The sequence below is a fragment of the Helicoverpa zea genome, chromosome 11 (genome assembly GCF_022581195.2).
Source record: "Helicoverpa zea isolate HzStark_Cry1AcR chromosome 11, ilHelZeax1.1, whole genome shotgun sequence".
NCBI classification, from domain to species: Eukaryota; Metazoa; Arthropoda; class Insecta; order Lepidoptera; family Noctuidae; genus Helicoverpa; species Helicoverpa zea.
Window position 1 is genome coordinate 6,963,139 of NC_061462.1, and position 19,338 is coordinate 6,982,476.

General features: G+C 35.7%; 2 protein-coding genes across 2 annotated transcripts in view; both read left to right on the forward strand.

Moving 5' to 3' along the window:
* Positions 1–914: 914 nt before the first annotated feature.
* Positions 915–19,338, forward strand: part of LOC124634556 (lachesin-like) — a 43,867-nt gene continuing 25,443 nt past the window's right edge. The window contains exon 1 of the mRNA XM_047170175.1: positions 915–1,077. Coding sequence (XP_047026131.1) covers positions 987–1,077 — 91 coding nt within the window. The 5' untranslated portion in view covers positions 915–986. The remainder of the gene's footprint in view (positions 1,078–19,338) is intronic.
* Positions 6,807–10,144, forward strand: LOC124634555. The gene is made up of 2 exons (XM_047170174.1): positions 6,807–6,977; positions 7,316–10,144. Exon 2 carries the CDS (start codon positions 7,317–7,319, stop codon positions 9,261–9,263), a length of 1,947 nt encoding a protein of 648 aa, XP_047026130.1. The 5' UTR covers positions 6,807–6,977; position 7,316; the 3' UTR covers positions 9,264–10,144.

Genomic DNA, 19,338 nt, shown 5'->3' on the forward strand with positions numbered 1-19,338 from the left:
GTTAATCTCGACTGCGACTGTTAATTAAAGATGCTCCATGTTTGTCTACGTTTCATACTCGTCTATTAATTAGCTAGAAGATAATGTTCATTATTACGGAGACTCTTGGAAACTCTTCAGGAACGCATTTCGTTTGTAATCGTCGCTGCTAGATCGCACTCATTAATTATTAAGACGGCATGTAACCTCATTGATGTTACGTACGCAAATGATCGTGTAATCGTATAAATTACGCACATGTTTTCAGGAGTTTTCCCATTTATTCGAACGTCTTTGATGAATTTTATTTCATCAAATATTAAATTATGGAGTTTAAAAGATTTAACGCGGGAATACATGATTTTGAAGTTACCTTTCGTGGAAACAAAATTAAAATATTAATAAAGTGGGAATCATTTTTATACCTTAACACCAATCTCTGAAATATCAAAGTGAACTTAAAAACTCATCATAATTAACATTCATTTAAATTTGAAATTATTCATGGCAGAAAGCGAAGTTGCCGTGGTGGTATTTAACGCCGCACCTGCCCGAGGCGTCTTAGCGTGGTCGAAATTAATGCGACGCAAAGTCGGCAAAAGTCAATTACACTTTATTAAAACCGTCTCCATTTATATCAATTTGACGCAAACTGTTACAAATACTGGTAATGTTCCGTCCTTTCATCCGAGAGCGAGGCGGGGCTACGCAAGCGCCGGGAGCGTAGAACACTCGTAGACAAAGCGGCGCGGGTAGCGTAGCGCGGGCAGTACGCAGCCAGAGCGCCGCGAGACCGCAGCGCGCCGCCGTACGTCGCTCGCCGGCACCCGACACACGAGCCCGCTCGACTCACCTGCCGATGAATATTTAATGGACCCGATTCCGATGCCGAATGAATGAGGGAACCTCGTTACCCCACTGACATTCATCACAACACTTTTGTTGACATATTTGTAATTGTTCAAAAAGTTGTTACTATTAACATGTCGCTGGGGTAAACTAATCACATGATGAGTGGACGAAGATTGGCCTCGTGTTCGGCAGTGACAGCTGTGCTGCTGCTGCTAATAATTAGCGGTTCAGTTATCTCGTCGGATGGTGAGTAGGAAGTTACTCGTTAAGTAATTAACAACATAACTAATAAGTTAGTTTCGCAACATTTTGGTAACTGCTTGTTTAATTTAAAATAATTATAAGGGAAAATAGTGTCTGTATCACTGAAAAACTTTGTGCTGTGTAAGATAAGCGTAATTCCGAGGTTATTAGGCAATTAAAGTTTCAGGTGTCTCTTCTGCTTGTTGTTAATGTTTTGTTTTTGTGTTTCTGGAGAAACTCAGAAACTTTTCTATGTTTTCCATGAAAGAACTTTTCACCAACATTGTACTAATGTAATTTGTTTTGTTTTCAAGTTTTACCGACTCACAGATAGACTATAAAACAGGTGGCTCTGTTTTTGTTAACGCTGGTGATACTCGTGTTTTCTTTTATGTATTTTCACCATTTTATATTACTTTACCGAGATCAACTTTGGTTGTCAGACTCGGTTTGAAAAATTGAGAAAACTAGGATTTTACTTTATTTCATTTTTATTGTATTTTAACAACTTATTTTTTAGAGTTAATGCGGTTATAAAAGTTGGCTTTATCTAAAGGTTTGATAACGTCAAAGTACGTGTGCTGGTTCGAGACCCGCGTTGTGACTTTAAAAATATTTGAATGTTTCTACCTTAGCTCTATGTGAATAAGGATGTTATTGAGTATCTACTCTAAAGAATATCATAAACCTATACATTGTATATTTTATGGCCCTTATTTACCTACACTATTTTCAAGATCTATTACATCATTAATTTAGTATTGGTTGAAATAAATAAATGAAGCAATACACTTTTTCTCAAAACTCAATGCCGTACGTCAATGATTTTGCAGCAATAAAATAAAAAATAATTTTTCTGTTCATATAAACAAAAAAAAATTGGATGTCTTGGAATGGACCAATAAGGGTAGCGGCCAAAACACTTGCAGAAGAAAAAACAATCCTCACAAATACTTTTTGACGCCAATCCAATTTTCTCATGGCTCAAAGTTCTTTATTGTATATTTCTAAGGATTGCCATTTCGCCATAAGTAAGGTACGGTGGCTATATAAGTTTAGTATGTTATAAATCCAAAGGTAACCTGGCAATGATTTCCTGTCGCCAAAACTGTAAGCGGTGTTGGCTTTTCAGGGTAAATTTCCATTCTGTGTTCTAAAATAGAATGTTAAACACACCGTATCTGTGATGAATAGGAAAGTAAAGTACTTGTGTGCGATGTCGCCGTCCTTGATGTGAAAGAGACATTGTTTATAGTCTATCGCAGGTACACAACGTCATAACGTCAATGAGCTTTACAAACTTCGCCACTTTTAACATGAATAAGTATAAACTTTGATCCTTTTTTGTTTTATGGGTTTTTATGCAACTAACTGGTTGCATGAGGAAGGATAACAAAGAAATACTTTAATATTAAATCGAAATTACAATGGATATCACAAATGAAATGAAAAAATCAGCTCGAATATAATTGATTAAAAGGCTTTTAATGAAATGGTACTCAATATAAAAACTTAAAACAACAATATTTACACAATCTCTTAAAGGATTAAATTGAATACTATTTTCAGTAAAACTGCTCACGTAAATACTACTGAAAGCAATTAAAACATCAACAAAAGGCGAGATTTATTATTTAAAGTTATTAATACCATAAACTCATACAGAGGCAAACAATTGACATATTTTTCCGCCATGCCTGCTCCACGTTGATATCTATAACCCCCATTATTCAGCGGATTAGCTTTTCACTGGATGAGTCGTAGAATATTCAAAAGGGAATTATTTGATTTTGTGAATCTATATGGCCGTTCAACTAAAATCGGCCTAATCTTCCATTGTTATTCGTCTGTTTGTAAACTTCACACAATACAATGAGTTGATCGATTTAATTTCGAAATAAATTACAATAACAAAATAAGTCATTCAATACCGTTTGTTCATCGAATCAAAACAGCGAGCGGGAGGGAAACAAACAAGATAATGTATCATTCAGTTTTACTGTTCTTGGCAACAAGACTGTTTCAATCACTGGCCTCTAACAGTTATCAAGCTTGCAATTATCGATAGAACCTCGGGCCGTATTTGATTACTACTATTAGTATAGAAATCACCTATCTACGTTCAATCGTAGAATATGATGGCTGCAAACTGACCTACTTTGAAACGGCCGCATCTAAGATGTGAGTTATGAGTATGGAAAATAGGTAATAAAAATCTGCAGAGATTACTAAAACCTTTTGCTCGTTCATTGTGAGAAGTTCCTTAGATCTTCAGAACAATATGTCGTTGTATCTGGACCCATGTGGAGTAGTGGTAGCTTAAAAGTAACAAATGGGGAATGTGAATAGGCGGCAAGTTGTAGCAGTCAATTGGGTGAAACAAATGATTGCGGTTCTGGTAGGCGCCAGAACGCCGATCTATCACCAGCTTGAGCACCACAATTACCCATTTACCTCAGCAAGGAATTCGCGGGACTGAAATATTACGTATCATACTGTGTCATTGGCGGAATAAATCGGGTGAGCGCTCGAGCGCGCGGAATAAGGTTCTTAACGAAGTGTTAGTTATTTACGCAATCGTCTGTGCGTTCAATCTTCATCAAACTGCTGTTCAGATAATGGCATTTGTTTGCATTTTTTGGCACGTTATCGTTTACTTTAAACACAAAACAATAAAAATACGTAACATAAAAAAATACAATACTTATCCTCAAAATATTTTTATATGTGGACAAGGATTTCGGGGCATGAAATGTATGAGCAATTAAAAGATATTGTAATTTTTGCAAAACAGTATATTTTGTATACTATATTACACCACCTTATGTTCCTCCTTTGTCAGTCTTCAAACTCTACTTGACTATAAAAATGTATTACCATTTTAATTAGAGTATCTTTTCATATATGATTTTGCAATGAAACTAACGACTACGTTTCTAAGTAACGTGTATGTAATGACGCGGCTTTCATAGCTCCCAATTTACTAGCTCAGGAGGTTATTAAGAAAATGTGTATGGCAATAAACCTTCACGTCATATATTCACGTCCGCACTACATAAATACTATAAAATTAAACGTCGTGTCAGTCTTTACAATATTTTTTACAGAATGAAACATTTAAAAGGTTTTCCAGAAATATACCCAGAAACTTCGTTAAAATAAAAGAATGATCAATGTTTATTTATTCAAACCATATGCAAATATTTAGACCTTTTAAAAGTAAAAAAATACTTCATACAATTCCCAAACAAACATTATGAACGTAGACTTCTCCTTAAATAAATAAAAGGATACAATTTTGAAGATACACAATCAAATGGAGTGGACTCGATATTTCTGTATCGGCAAAATGGAAATTCAGGTTATTTTCCCTTCTACTGGCCGCAATTCTAGAGTGAATTACTATCAGTCTCAAGTTGGATGAACTTTCAGCTAGAGCGCCGACTCCCACCTTGTGTATGATTATTTGCGAGTTGGCGGCGCCATACTTCAATTTGTTACTCAACTCGGGAACGCCTTTGCTGAGAACTTGCTCCCAGCTAGAATGCCGGTTCATTGCTACGCCAATTGCCACATAAACAAGCCTCGCCCAACCCGAGCTATGCGGTTGCGATACCAAAACTTCGTTGTTTACTGTTCTCACTACATATCATAAAACATCTATTTCGGGCAAACTTAAACACTCATCTTTGCCGAGTTAACAAGCTCAACAAAACTTTGCTGTTCATAAAATAATAATTATAAGCTACGACATTCGTATATGTAGGGTTAATTAACATTAAACAATTATCAATCGCAGAGTATTTATAAATTACATATTTTTTATGTAAAATAAAAATAGTGGATGAATATAATATCATCATCCTCCGAGCCTTTTTTCCAACTATGTTGAGGTCGGCTTCCAGTCTAATAACAGAATAATAGTGGTATAATAAAAACTGAACCAAAACGGATAGAAGGTAATCGGATATTATTATTTAATTTGGAATCATAAATTATAACCGTCCGTCCAACAATTAGATCACCTACAATATTATCTTCAAGCAAGATTGGTGGGCGCCTAAACTGAACACCATAACTTTTCCAGATTAGCTAGTTTATTTGAAAAGAAGTGTTAGAAGAATAGGCCATCATAGAATATTTCAATATCCATTCCGAAACCTGTAGAAATAATTAAACATTGCGCCTACGCATTTCGTCGTAAGGAAGCCGTGGGTGTACGTCATCTGACATATTATTTCTGAAGTCGTATTACGAGGCACAAGCGTGATGTAATATGAGTACAATAAAAATATTAAAGCTAATATTTTTACCGGGAGGCGAGGCCAGACCTTAGGGAGACCTCCACTCGGCAAAGGAACATAATAACCTCAAATAAGATTAGATGAGATGCTAGTTCATTGTTTATGTGTAACAACATAATTCACGATTTTCTCGAGTCAACGCCCCTCCGTGTACCTAAAAAAGCGTTTTTTGCTTGCTATGAAACAACCATAAATCTTAGGACTTTTTCATAAAATTTCGTAATACATGTCATACCAGTCTCGTATATTGCATGTTGCTCGACAATGTTCAAGAAAATTTGTCTTCAGGTGAAAACATGAAAAATTTCAAGAGAATGTGTGAATCAGTGTTTGATATATGAAATTTGAATGGCTGGCTGTTCGAGTGAAGGTATGGAGCGAGAGATTCTCAGAATCACAACTTTGCCAACTTGCATAATACATTACATGAAAAATATTTGAAAAATAACTACTACATTTAAAATGAATGTTTTGTTATGAAAGTCTATGTGATAAAGTCTATTTAAATAATTTTCTTGAATGTAAAAATAGTTTTCATGCGATGTTATTTTTAACGGTAAAAATTATAAATCCAACTACGATTATCACGGTGAATTTTTCGAGTTCACAAATTGATAGTCGAAAAATACGGAATTATGAATCCACTATAGAAACTGATTTCACTCAAATTACTTAATTGTAAGCTTAACAAAATCACTCCATAAGACCACCACTACAAACAGAATATTGACAATGGTTAGCATTGGAGAAAGTGCGCAGCTTCATGCAGGGAGTAAGGAGCATTAAATTGCATCACGCTAGCCGTCGGGGCCAGCCGTGTGTCCTGCATGACGCCCCTCGGTCCCTCTATCTAATGAAGCCAATTTTCCGCGCGTTCCACCGTGCTTTCCTTTTGAATTTTCTCGCGTATTTTCCCTGTCATCCATCTCCTTCCATGCTTCCGCACAACCGGATTACTTTTGATTTCAAATTCCAACACCATTGATTTAATAACCAACAAATGTCCACCCAAACAGCGAAAGTAAAGGAAATTTTGCAATAGCTATTCACTTTCCGGAACCTGCGCTGTCGCTCGTGAAATTAATATCCGTTTCGTAACAATTCCGATATATCGAAATTTATATAATGGTATAATAATAACATAATTGGTATTATAATTTAAGTACGAGTATGTGGGTATTGTTCGAATTTAATATTTGGTGTAGTATCAATAACAGTATTGTGCACAAAGCATGATTTAATTATATTATATTTGTTTTATGTTCTTTTTATCTTTTTATCCATGTTATGCTCATTTTGTTAAGGGCATTTATGCGTCTTATATTTTGCGCAATAAAACTTATTTTCTTTCTTTCTTTCTATATACTTTGGGTATTCAAAATTAGCTGGCAAGCAATGAAGCTGTACTTTAGGGGAGCGGGGGGCTAGTTGTAACAGGGGCAAGTAGTAACAAGCATTTTTTTCCTACAAAAAAGAAGAATATTCGTTTGATTTTCAACCTAACCTACTACGTATTACCCATTCTATCGTATACGCGCGATCAGTACCCCGCCGGACGGCGCTGGAAGCGGTGTTGTGCAGGCTCTCCGATAAAGCCAGGTAATGGACTTTTTATTGTTTATAAAAAATTGAATATCGTAGATTTCAAATTGTTTAGAAGTTGTTGATTTATACAAATACATTAAGCAATTATTTAGTTTGATTATATTAACTGGAATTTCACACCATGTAAGCGACTTTTTTTTATTAGAAGTTTTTTCAAAAAATGTCGCAGTGGGGTATGTTGTAACATTTTTACGGGGCAAGTTGTAACTTGTTACAACTTGCCCCTTATTAATTCATAAGTTTTATGGAATCACGCGGGACGTATTTAAATTCCTTCTTTTTTATGTTTTGATTACATTTTTGTTGAACTTCATTGATTTTATCTATTTCAGAATGAGAAACTATAAAAGAAAAACTGAACGTGCTTCTCAAAGCCAAGACGTTTACGAATTAGCGTCTGCTGAAGTCTTGGAAAATAAAACGAGTGTACGAAAAGCTGCACAACATTTTAATTTGTGTCATGTATCGCTATATAGATACGTGAAAAAGAAGAAGAGTGACAAATCTTTATCAGTAGGCTATGTCAAACCTAGATTGGTTTTTAAAGAGGAAGAAGAAGCTAAAATTTGTGAGTACTTGCTTACTTGTTCCAACATTTACTTTGGGTTGCTTCCTTTGGAAGTCAGAAAGTTAGCATACCAGTGTGCTGTTATGATTGAAGCAAAAAACGTTCCTCCGTCATGGAGTGAAAATGAATCAGCTGGGCCAGATTGGTTCAAAAATTTTATGGCAAGAAATCCAAGACTGTCTCTTAGGACCCCTGAAGCTACATCTCTAAGCCGCGCCACATCCTTTAATAAAACCAATGTTCAAGATTTTTTTAGAAAACTTACAGAAGTTATGGATAGGTATAAATTTACACCATCGCGAATATATAATATCGATGAAACTGGAGTGACTACAGTCCAGAAACCAAAGAAAATTGTGGCTCCAAAAGGACAAAAACAAGTAGGAGCTATTACTTCTGCTGAAAGGGGTACCCTTGTAACTCTTGTATGTGCCATTAATGCCTCAGGAAATTCTGTCCCGCCAATGTTTGTGTTTCCAAGGCTCAGATACACTGATATTTTTGTAAGATGTGGACCACCAGATTGTATTGGAGCTGGAAATTCTTCGGGGTGGATGACGGAAAAAGAATTTATTTTATTTCTGGATCATTTCATTAAGTTTGTCAAGCCGTCGGAGAATGAACCTGTCCTCCTATTACTCGACAATCATCATTCACACGTAAACATCTCAGTGGTGAAAAAAGCAAAAGAAAATCACATTATCATGCTATCATTTCCCCCCCACTGTTCACACAATCTGCAGCCGTTGGATGTTGGAGTTTATGGTCCGTTCAAGAATTACTTAAGCCGAACACAGACAGCGTGGATGCATAACAACCCAGGGAAAACTATGACCATATATGACATTCCTGGAATCGTAAAGGATTCTTTGCCATTAGCCATGAATCCTTCTAATATAATGAGTGGATTTAAAGCCACTGGAATATGGCCTCTAAATGCAGATATTTTTAAAGATTCAGATTTTGCCCCATCTTATGTAACGGACCGGCCAAATCCTGCAAGCAATGAATCAGAAACAGATATGAACATTACTGTCTCTAGCTTGACAACAAATCTCCCTAATATAGATTCATTCGATAATTGTTCCTTAGATATAAGTGTCAGTGAAATCATAAGTTCCATGGAAAATTGTGACCCAGTAACTTCAAATTTAACTAGAATTGATAATACTTTATTTACAACAGCTTTACCTGAAGGTCAACCGGAATTTGAGCCGACTCCTGGACCTTCTGGTCTTCAAAAGCAAAATGACTTCTCTCCATCTAAAATAAGACCTTACCCGAAAGCTCCACCACGAAAACTGACTAACCGCCCTCAACGTAAAAGAAAATGCTGTGTCCTCACAGACACGCCGGAGAAAGATGAGTTAGAAAAAGAACACGAAGAAAAGTTAAATAAGACAAAAAAATCAGAAGAGACAAAGAAAGGCAAGGGAAAGGGCAAAAGAACGATGACAAAAGATCGAAGGGAAAAAGATAAGATAAAGATAGTTAAAAGACAAGAGATAGAAAAAGTAAAAAAGAAAGTTCTAAATTCTGATTCGGAATCTGAAACCGAGGAATGGTTTTGTTTAGCTTGTGGGGAAACTTATGAAAATTCAAACGAGGAGTGGATACAATGCATCATGTGCAAGATGTGGGCACATGTAAAATGTGCAACAGGAAATAAGATCTCATTTGTGTGTCTCAATTGTGATTCCGATGAAGACTGATTTCATATTTTACTTACGTCAATCAAAAGGCTGATTACTTAAGAAATTTAGATATTGTTTTTATAAATGGCTGTAAACCTAAGGTAAGGTTCTTTATAATTTAAGAAAGAAAATATTTTTGTTAATTTTTTAGTATGTTTCTATAGGATGAAGAATAAAACTCTAAGTTTGGTATAACTAGGGTTTATAATGGTAAACACGCTAAATTAATCAAAAGTCTGATTACTGAAGTAGTTAAGAATATAAATGTCAATCAAAAGGCTGATTACTTAAGAAATTTAGATATGGTTTTTATAAATGGCTGTAAACCTAAAGGTTCTTTATAGTTTAAGAAAGAACATATTTTTGTTATTTTTTTATTATGTTTCTATAGGATTTAGAATAAAACTCTAAGTTTGGTATGCCTAAGGTTTATAATGGTAAACACGCTAAATTAATCAAAAGTCTGATTACTGAAATAGTTAGAATATAAATGTCAATCAAAAGGCTGATTACTTAAGAAATTTAGATATGGTTTTTATAAATGGCTGTAAACCTAAAGGTTCTTTATAGTTTAAGAAAGAACATATTTTTGTTATTTTTTTATTATGTTTCTATAGGATTTAGAATAAAACTCTAAGTTTGGTATGCCTAAGGTTTATAATGGTAAACACGCTAAATTAATCAAAGTCTGATTACTGAAGTAGTTAAGAATATAAATGGCTGTAAGCTTAAAATTCTTTCATAGCAAAGTTTAAGTAAAGAAAGTACAATTGTTATTTGTTTATTTTTGATTATTTTTCTGTTAGATTAAAAATAAAACTTTAAAGTCTAAACTTGTTTTAGCGTTTGTTAAATTTCTTAGGCTAAATATGCCAAATAAATCTTTGTAAAATATAAAACTGGTTTTCAATTCCTAATGTTACAATTTGCCCCTAGCCTGTTACAACTAGCCCCAATCACGGGGTAAGTTGTAACACTCGTCAGTTTTTTTTCAAAGCCGTTTCTACAAAAAATCATTACAGGTTTGATCAAAAATTTATTTGAAATCGATAGTTGGATAGTTGTTAATTGGAATAGTACTGTTAGATTTCATAAACATCAAAACAGTAAGCTTTCACAGCCAAGAAACGAAAAATTGTTACAACTAGCCCCCCGCTCCCCTATATGAAAAATGAAGCAGTGAAATTATGTAAAGTAAATGAAGTAGCAACGTAAGTAAAACATGAAGGTATTCAAAAGGCGGAAAGCGGAGAGCTTGGAGCCTGGGCGCTAGCAAACACGTCTGTCTCGATAGACGGCGCTCCACTAAGTTTCCAACTAATTTTTATTAACTTCTGAACGAACTTCGTCGAATGTGTTATTTTTAAAAGAAATCTTAGCGTATATAAAGCCCTAGTTGCTGTCTTTTCGGTACGGGGAATATTTCGAAGCAAATTTTCTCTTACTTAAAGTTTATGCTCCTTGCCTCCGATGCTCCGTAGTCGGCATTACGAGAATACGAACGAAATGCAGAATACTCTTATTCAGCGGCCATTGAAAATTACCCATCCGTGTACCTAACTGCAGTGACACAACCCAGCTTCGTAACGACAAATATTAGAATCTCGGGCTCTCCAGTTCGAATGACTTTCTTGTATACAAAGAAAGATTTTAATGGCATTCAATATCGACGAAGCGGCCAACGCGTTCATAAAGAAGCCTCTTATCTAATCACCTCGAACTTCATCTATACTTTTGTGGGTCATTCGTCATCTCGACACACTTAACTCACCACGAATGTGTCCACTTGGTGAAACTCAAAATTTTAACATTTATCATGTCGTCAACTCGACACGTTAAGATTTTGATGCGTGTCCAGTAAGTGAAACTTAACTAATACACTTTTATGTTTTCACGAACTCGACACGTTTTAGAATTTAACCTGATTTCAAGCAAAAAGTACAGTCAACAAATGAATGTATTCATTTTCTGTGTCACAAATATCATCGGCCACTGAACGTCAGCTTAACAAACGCTTCAAACACGAACATGGACTCCCAAACTACTTAGTACAAGTACTAGGAAATCATAAGTGCATTGAAGCCAGATGCATTAGCAACTTTTAATAATGTTCTTCAATAAAATAATGGTATTGAAATCGAATCATTGTTTGTCACAAGTACTAGGGTATTGTATGTACTCTCCCATATACTCCCTTATGTACTCTCCCATATACTCCCTTATGTACTTACCCATATACTCCCTTATGTACTATCCCCATATACTCCCTTATGTACTCTCCCATATACTCTTTTATGTACTTACCCCATATACTCCCTTATGTACTATCCCCATATACTCCCTTATGTACTCTCCCATATACTCCCTTATGTACTTACCCCATATACTCCCTTATGTACTTACCCATATACTCCCTTATGTACTCTCCCATATACTCCCTTATGTACTCTCCCATATACTCCCTTATGTACTGTCCTATATACTCCCTTATATACTCGCCCATACACTTCCTTATTTACTGTCCTCATATACTCCCTTATGTACTCTCCCATATACTCCCTTATGTACTGTCCTATATACTCCCTTATTTACTGTCCTATATACTCCATTATATACTTACCCCATATACTCCCTTATGTACTCTCCCATATACTCCATTATGTACTCTCCCATATACTCCCTTATATACTGTCCTATATACTCCCTTATGTACTCTCCCATATACTCCCTTATGTACTGTCCCATATACTCCCTTATTTACTGTCCTATATACTCCATTATATACTTACCCCATATACTCCCTTATGTACTACCCATATACTCCCTTATGTACTTACCCATATACTCCCTTATGTACTCTCACATATACTCCCTTATGTACTGTCCTATATACTCCCTTATTTACTGTCCTATATACTCCATTATATACTTACCCCATATACTCCCTTATGTACTCTCCCATATACTCCCTTATGTACTCTCCCATATACTCCCTTATGTACTCTCCCATATACTCCCTTATGTACAGTCCTATATACTCCCCTATATACTCTCCCATACATTTCCTTATTTACTGTCCTCATATACTCCCTTATGTACTCTCCCATATACTCCCTTATGTACTTACCCCATATACTTCCTTATGTACTTTCCCCATATACTCCTTTATGTACTCTCCCATATACTCCCTTATGTACTGTCCTACATACTACCTTATATACTGTCCTATATACTCCCTTATGTACTCTCCCATACACTTCCTTATTTACTGTCCTCATATACTCCCTTATGTACTTACCCCATATACTCCCTTATGTACTCTCCCATATACTCCCTTATGTACTTACCCCATATACTCCCTTATGTACTATCCCCACATACTCCTTTATGTACTCTCCCATATACTCCCTTATGTACTGTCCCATATACTCCCTTATTTACTGTCCTATATACTCCATTATGTACTTACCGCATATACTCCCTTATGTACTCACCCATATACTCCCTTATGTACTTACCCATATACTTCCTTATTTACTGTCCTCATATACTCCCTTATGTACTCTCCCATATAATCCCTTATCTACTCTCCCATATACTCCCTTATGTACTCTCCCATATACTCCCTTATGTACTTACTCCATATACTCCCTTATGTACTCTCCCATATACTCCCTTATGTACTCTCCCATATACTCCCTTATGTACTTACCCCATATACTCCCTTATGTACTTACCCCATAACCAAAGACCCAAAGTCGTGGTGGCCTAGTGGGCAAAGAACCAACGTTTCGATTATGAGGGCGCGGGTTCGATTCCAGGTCAGGCAAGTACCAATGCAACCTTTCTAAGTTTGTATGTACTTTCTAAGTATATCTTAGACACCAATGACTGTGTTTCGGATGGCACGTTAAATTGTAGGTCCCGGTTGTCATTGAACACCCTTGGCAGTCATTACGGGTAGTCAGAAGCCAGTAAGTCTGACACCAGTCTAACCAAGGGGTATCGGGTTGCCCGGGTAACTGAGTTGAGGAGGTCAGATAGGCAGTCGCTTCTTGTAAAGCACTGGTACTCAGCTGAAGCCGGTTAGAGTGGAAGCCGACCCCAACATAGTTGGGAAAAGGCTAGGAGGATGATGATGTACTTACCCCATATGCTCCCTTATGCACTGTCCTGTTTATACTGGTAATGCATCTGGCTTTAATGCACTTATGATTTCCTAGTACTTGTACTAAGTAGTTTGGGAGTCGCGTTTCAAGCGTTTACTAAGCTCAGTGGCCGATGATGTTCGTGACACAGAAAATGAATACATTCATTTGCTGACTGTACTTTTTGCTTGAAATCGGGTTAAATTCTAAAACGTGTCGACTTGGTGAAAAAATAAAAAAATATAATTTAAGTTTCACTAACTGGACACGTATCAAAATCTTAACGTGTCGAGTTGACGACATGATAAATGTAAAAATTTTGAGTTTCACCAAGTAGACACATTCGTGGTAAGTTAAGTGTGTCGAGATGACGAATGACCCACTTTTGTCACCACATATTTTCGGTGACGAATATTAATTCACTTATTTTTTTCACCTTTACAATGTCATTAATTAACCTCTGGGCTACAGTGATATTATAATTTGCGTGTGTACGATGCAATAGACGGGACATTTAAATATAATGTCCGTCAGAAAGTATGGTAGGAGGGAGTTTTGGTTTCATAATAAATGAATAATCACGCGTTGTACTGTGGGAATGGTTGGAGTGTGATGCAGCTGTCAGGTCTACTTCGCGCTGATGAATGCTGATAAATCGAAGGAATAAGTGTATAAAAAAGCCTAGAAATATTAAATGCAAAAAGGACGATGGGCGTTTTGGTACCCTGTCCAACAGTGTTGAATCTAGTACCATTGCGTAGGTCTTGGCAAGGCAAAAAATGTTTACTATGACGACTAGTCCGAAATCCTTGTCCATTTCCCGTGACATCGACTAATAGAATGTGTAATGTTCATAAATCATCAACGTAGATGAAGTTCTTAAATCCAACTGTTTTGAATAAAAACTGGTAAAGTAAGAAAAAAACAGGAATATGGCCTTTTTAGAATGTTTGCCTGCCGATTGATTTAAAAAAAGACTGTGCAAACCTTTGCAGTTCACGCAGAACCAGCTTATGTATTTGATGAAAGTCTTTCAGTATTTACAATCAATTGAGGTTAAAAAGTCAGGAGACGATGTTTACATAGTCCATATTACGACTCAATCTTGCTCCTCAAGAGGTGCTGAGATAATGGTGAATTTCTTCTTAAAAAAAGATGAATAGAAATGTTTTGAACTTTTGTCAAATCAGATGACGATTGTGTTTCCGTAGTATGACTCCATAGACTATTACAACCTTTAGATTATAATAGAGTGTATCAATCAATGTAAGATGTCTGTTAACTGAGTTTAAAATTATTACACTGACGACATATGCCTCTTAATGAATTTGCATATATGGATGACATGTTTGTTTCTATGTCGATTCAATTTTTATCGTTCTTGGATCGGACAGCTAATTGAGGCAAGCTCCATAGTTTTTATTATTGTTCACGTAAATACCTTTCTAATGATATATAATACGTTGCTGTTGGAGCGGGTACCAAATCCCATACAAAGTGCCCATTGTCCTTTGTAAGAGCATGGATGTTTGTGGGTAGTAGTTGTAGCTCTTTTGGTCTAAAACTACAGGATTATTTTGTTAATATAGCGTATACCTGTACATCAGAATCATATCTGGTATACAGTAACTAAGTTTTCAAGTATCTATTTAATAACACTTAGTGTATTTTCTGTTTTTACTATTGTTTTTAATTACTTACATACATTTTGCCTTTTGTTTTAGGGTAAATCCCTAGATATCGAGATTAAAAATCCAAGCATTTACTTTCACTATAAATCATAGACTTTCGTAGACACATTATACTTAATACGCATAAGATGAAGCAATTTCTCTAAAACAATGCCCTAATGATTACAAAAGGCATCATTATACTTTTATAAGCAGCCATTTGTTATTTTGCATAAATAATCATAATAATTTAGTTCATACTCGTAGCGTAGGATAAGCAAATATTCATTTATAAAATAACAAATGCTACTTACGAGTTTTGTTTATAAAGTACCTACCTACCACGGTTTTAATTGAATGAATGATAGCACTATCGTAACTGTAAAAAAATAACCAAATTAATATAGTTGTACTGGACTAATAGGCCTAAATGCATATTAGTTGATAAGCGTTTGTTATAATTGTATAATAACTCCACATAGCACAGCACACGACATGTTTCGGCGAGCCGGCACGACCCGACACGGCTGCCTATAGTCCCATATTTCGTATGTGCGGTACGTTTGGCCATATTTCTCGACGTCTACGCCGATGGCGGCACCGGTAGCATTTCACGCGACGTCCCCCGGTTTTTCGATGTGCGGTTTCCGCGCGACAATACCATTTTATTTACGGCTCAACTGCACCGCTCTATGGAGTTCAGTCACGAAGCGAATGTAAGTAAGTGAATCTCGCTCTCGCACCGTCACCGCTCACGCCGTTTCGCGTAATTCACCCTGGTCAGGCGCTTGCGTTTCCAATCTAGTGATATGAGCCGGAAACCATTGCCGTTCACTCGAACTGCACTACACACGCTTTAAAATTTTACTTGCTGTTACGTTGCCGTTTTTGCTGTTAACCAATTCGTAGATATTCTTTAACAATTTCTAGTTTTTACTGAATAAATATTCTTCGAATCATAACAAAAAGCTATGCATTTGAAATAGCCAGTTCTGGTTTCTAGGCCAGAGAAACAATTTAATTAAACAGTTTAATGGAACGTCCTAAATGTTTTTAATTTGTTTCGTTCACTACTAGCCCCGATTTTAACAAACATTTTCGACTTTTCTTTTTGGTATTGTTTGACTAAATTCTCTGTATAACGCTGAACTGCATCGTTCCGTGTACAATTAAATCAAAAATCTCTCAATTTACTAGCAATAAAATATAAAATATTGTTATTTATTTATCACACTTTTCGCAAGCTCAATATGCAAAAATTAACAGTGTAAGTAACAAGCGATGTTCAACTATCTGGAAGCCGTAACGAGGCTATTAATTTTAATTGTTTCATAAATAAAAATTGCCGTCACAGAGAATCCGATTCATTTATGTATGACCGCATAAATCATCGTATTTCCGCACCCGTTATGAAATGGACCAAAGAAGTATCCGCTATCCATTTTATTTGTATCTCGTTTATTTACTGGCAATCACTCAATTAATGATATTTGAGTACGAATGTACTATAGCTCTTAATATGATTCCGCGAGCATTTAATTTTACGCTGCAGTCGAATTATTTGTAAAACTACTGAAAAGATTATGCTGCGCCAGTTCATAAATAGCAAGGATTTAACTTTTGACCTTATGAAGTCGTATAATAAGTCGTTAAAAATAGAACCCTCTGTACAATTACTGTTATAATGGTGGTCATACATAACACTTAAATAGCTGGTACTGCAAAGGTTAATAAACTAGGCTTGTTAGAGCTTGACAAAGGAGCCTGCAATTTTTTATTTTACCTACTTGCAAAATCACGCATCCAAAAATATAACTTTAAAGTACTTTAACAAAATTTAATTAAATTTTTTGTATAGCTGGTATATGTATAAATGTAATATCATATGTAAATACACTTGCATCGTAACGACCAACATGTCTTTCGAACATATGAACTCAATATAAGTTTATTGCCGGCTTCTACCGGCTAAGGCAAACATCTCGAGGAAATCTTCAGGTTTGTAAAACTAACTGTAAAACAAGCACTTGCAGCTGATTTTCACTCAGGACATAATGTTATAAATAAATACATGGTCAAACAAAATTCAAAGTTTGTTCGTTGTTATGTGCTTACTACAATTCAGCTTCGTAAATAAACTATCGACTGACTAAAAGTCTGCAATGTGCTTGTACTCTAAATGCTATTGCTTGAAAATTGAACCATCTGGCCTCTCTTTAAAAAAATGTTTTAGTACTGGTAATTAACTTTCAGTATAAGAGAAATTATAATTTAAAATATCCAAAGAAACATAAAAAGCACTAAAACAACGTGCATTTGTAGGCGCAATATTTATGCATACATAGGACGTCGGTACGAGGTGGCACGCCGGGCGTCGTCGTCACGCCGCCGCGTCGCCGCCGCCACGCGCGCCTGTCGCAGCCGCTGATTTATAACGGCAATATAACGCCAACCTGTCCTCCAGATATTTTTATAACCTTCATACTAACTTCGTATTCTTTCGCGACATTTACGCTTTGATTTCGGCCTAGTGATGTAAAACAATGGACGATATTGTACTGTTTTTTTTGCTGTTGTTGTTAGTATTTTATGCTGATTTGATTGAACAAAACAATACGGTGAATTGGATTGATTTTACATTCGTGAAAATTGTTGTCAAAGCCCATAACATTTCTCACTTAACTCGGAACGCACAGTATCGCACAGATTAAATTAATTTTCATTGTGGTCTCTTGTTTGATACTTTTGTTAAACCATCGAAAAAAGTAAACATATGGGGAAGTACACACATTGGGGCTAGTCAGACCAGGTGTAGCAAATATGACCCATAACTATTATTCATCTTTATGAAATCACCTTTTTCCCAACAGCATTAACTAAGCAAAATATTATAATTTGTACAGATTTATCCCACTTTATCTAAGGGTCACTTCAGGAAAATATTCCTAAATCATAAAATTGTTTCATGAAGTGACCCCGTTAGATAAACAATGTGACTCAAGTATCCACGGCATGTGTTGAACGAACACCCTGAGGTATTTTGTAATAGTACTTAAGGTTTTAGTACGACGCTACACAAACTCGAAGAACTAAGTTCTCGACCGCATTTGTCTCTACTTCCAGCTAATCTCGAATTATATTAGGTAGATGTTAATGCTGTTTCCACTATCAGTTTGGAAGTTACTTGGTACATTGTCCCAGACGAAATTTTAATCACGCCCATCCTCTTAGGAGATTAAAGTTCTTCTAAATCGTATTACGATTAATTTTAGCTCGTGATTCAAGTCTAAAAATAAAAATAATTTTCTTAAGTATGTAGGTATTTTTGCGTAGGTTTATTGACCCTTCTCCCTTTATAAAGTGCTCGTTTATATTATTGTATGGAATCACTTATGAAAATATTATTTGGATATAGTTTTTATGATCAGATAAAAATGACGACACTTCCTTACTGAAACTTTCCTTTTATATAGTGAAATCAAATCATACATTATCTAGCCTTGCAGAGTTATTGCAAAAATAGATATTTTATTTTAATAGAAATGCCTTTGGATCTTTGAAAAGTGGAATATTTCTACTGACAACCGGTCATCGATACGTGTGCTAAAACAAGTGAACTATTTCTAGCAAAGCTTACAAAATTTCAATAAAATTCAATATTTATAAAGAATACTTTATTTATCTAGGCCACTACCTACCGACATGTAGCTAATACATAATTTACGAAATAAATCGTTCCATACTACTCACTAGCAGCGTTAATTATAACTCGTATACATATATAAGTACCGCAGCAAGTATCGTACAAGTCGCATTAGGTGCACTTAACAACGATGTAACGAAGTGCTACAAACTCAGGCCGAGAAGCGATTACACTTAAGCATCCGTACTAATTGGCATCACACGTGTTAACGTTAACAATTAAACTTTAACGAAACAACACCCGACCAAATTACATCCCAAAATTATACTACCTGATTTCGAGAACAAAGAAAAATGTAGGCGTTCCCAATACCTACCTGTCTTATTATTTGTCAGGCTCAATATCTTAGAAAGATTAATGATGTGGCCAAAATTAAATCCGACTCACGCAATAAATGATCCACTCCTACGATCCAATGAACTCAAATACCACAGCGTCTTATTCTAGATCGTGTCGTGATCTATCGGGAAACTTCAAATTAGTTAACTAACCGAAATTTGCATTAGTTGTTTGTTCATTCAGTTTACACAAAAGGACCCGGCGAACTGAAATTAGGCGCCGCTGATAATAAT

Excerpts from the sequence above, each read along its gene's own strand:
- LOC124634555 (XM_047170174.1), top strand. The coding sequence starts at position 7,317 with ATGAGAAACTATAAAAGAAAAACTGAACGTGCTTCTCAAAGCCAAGAC.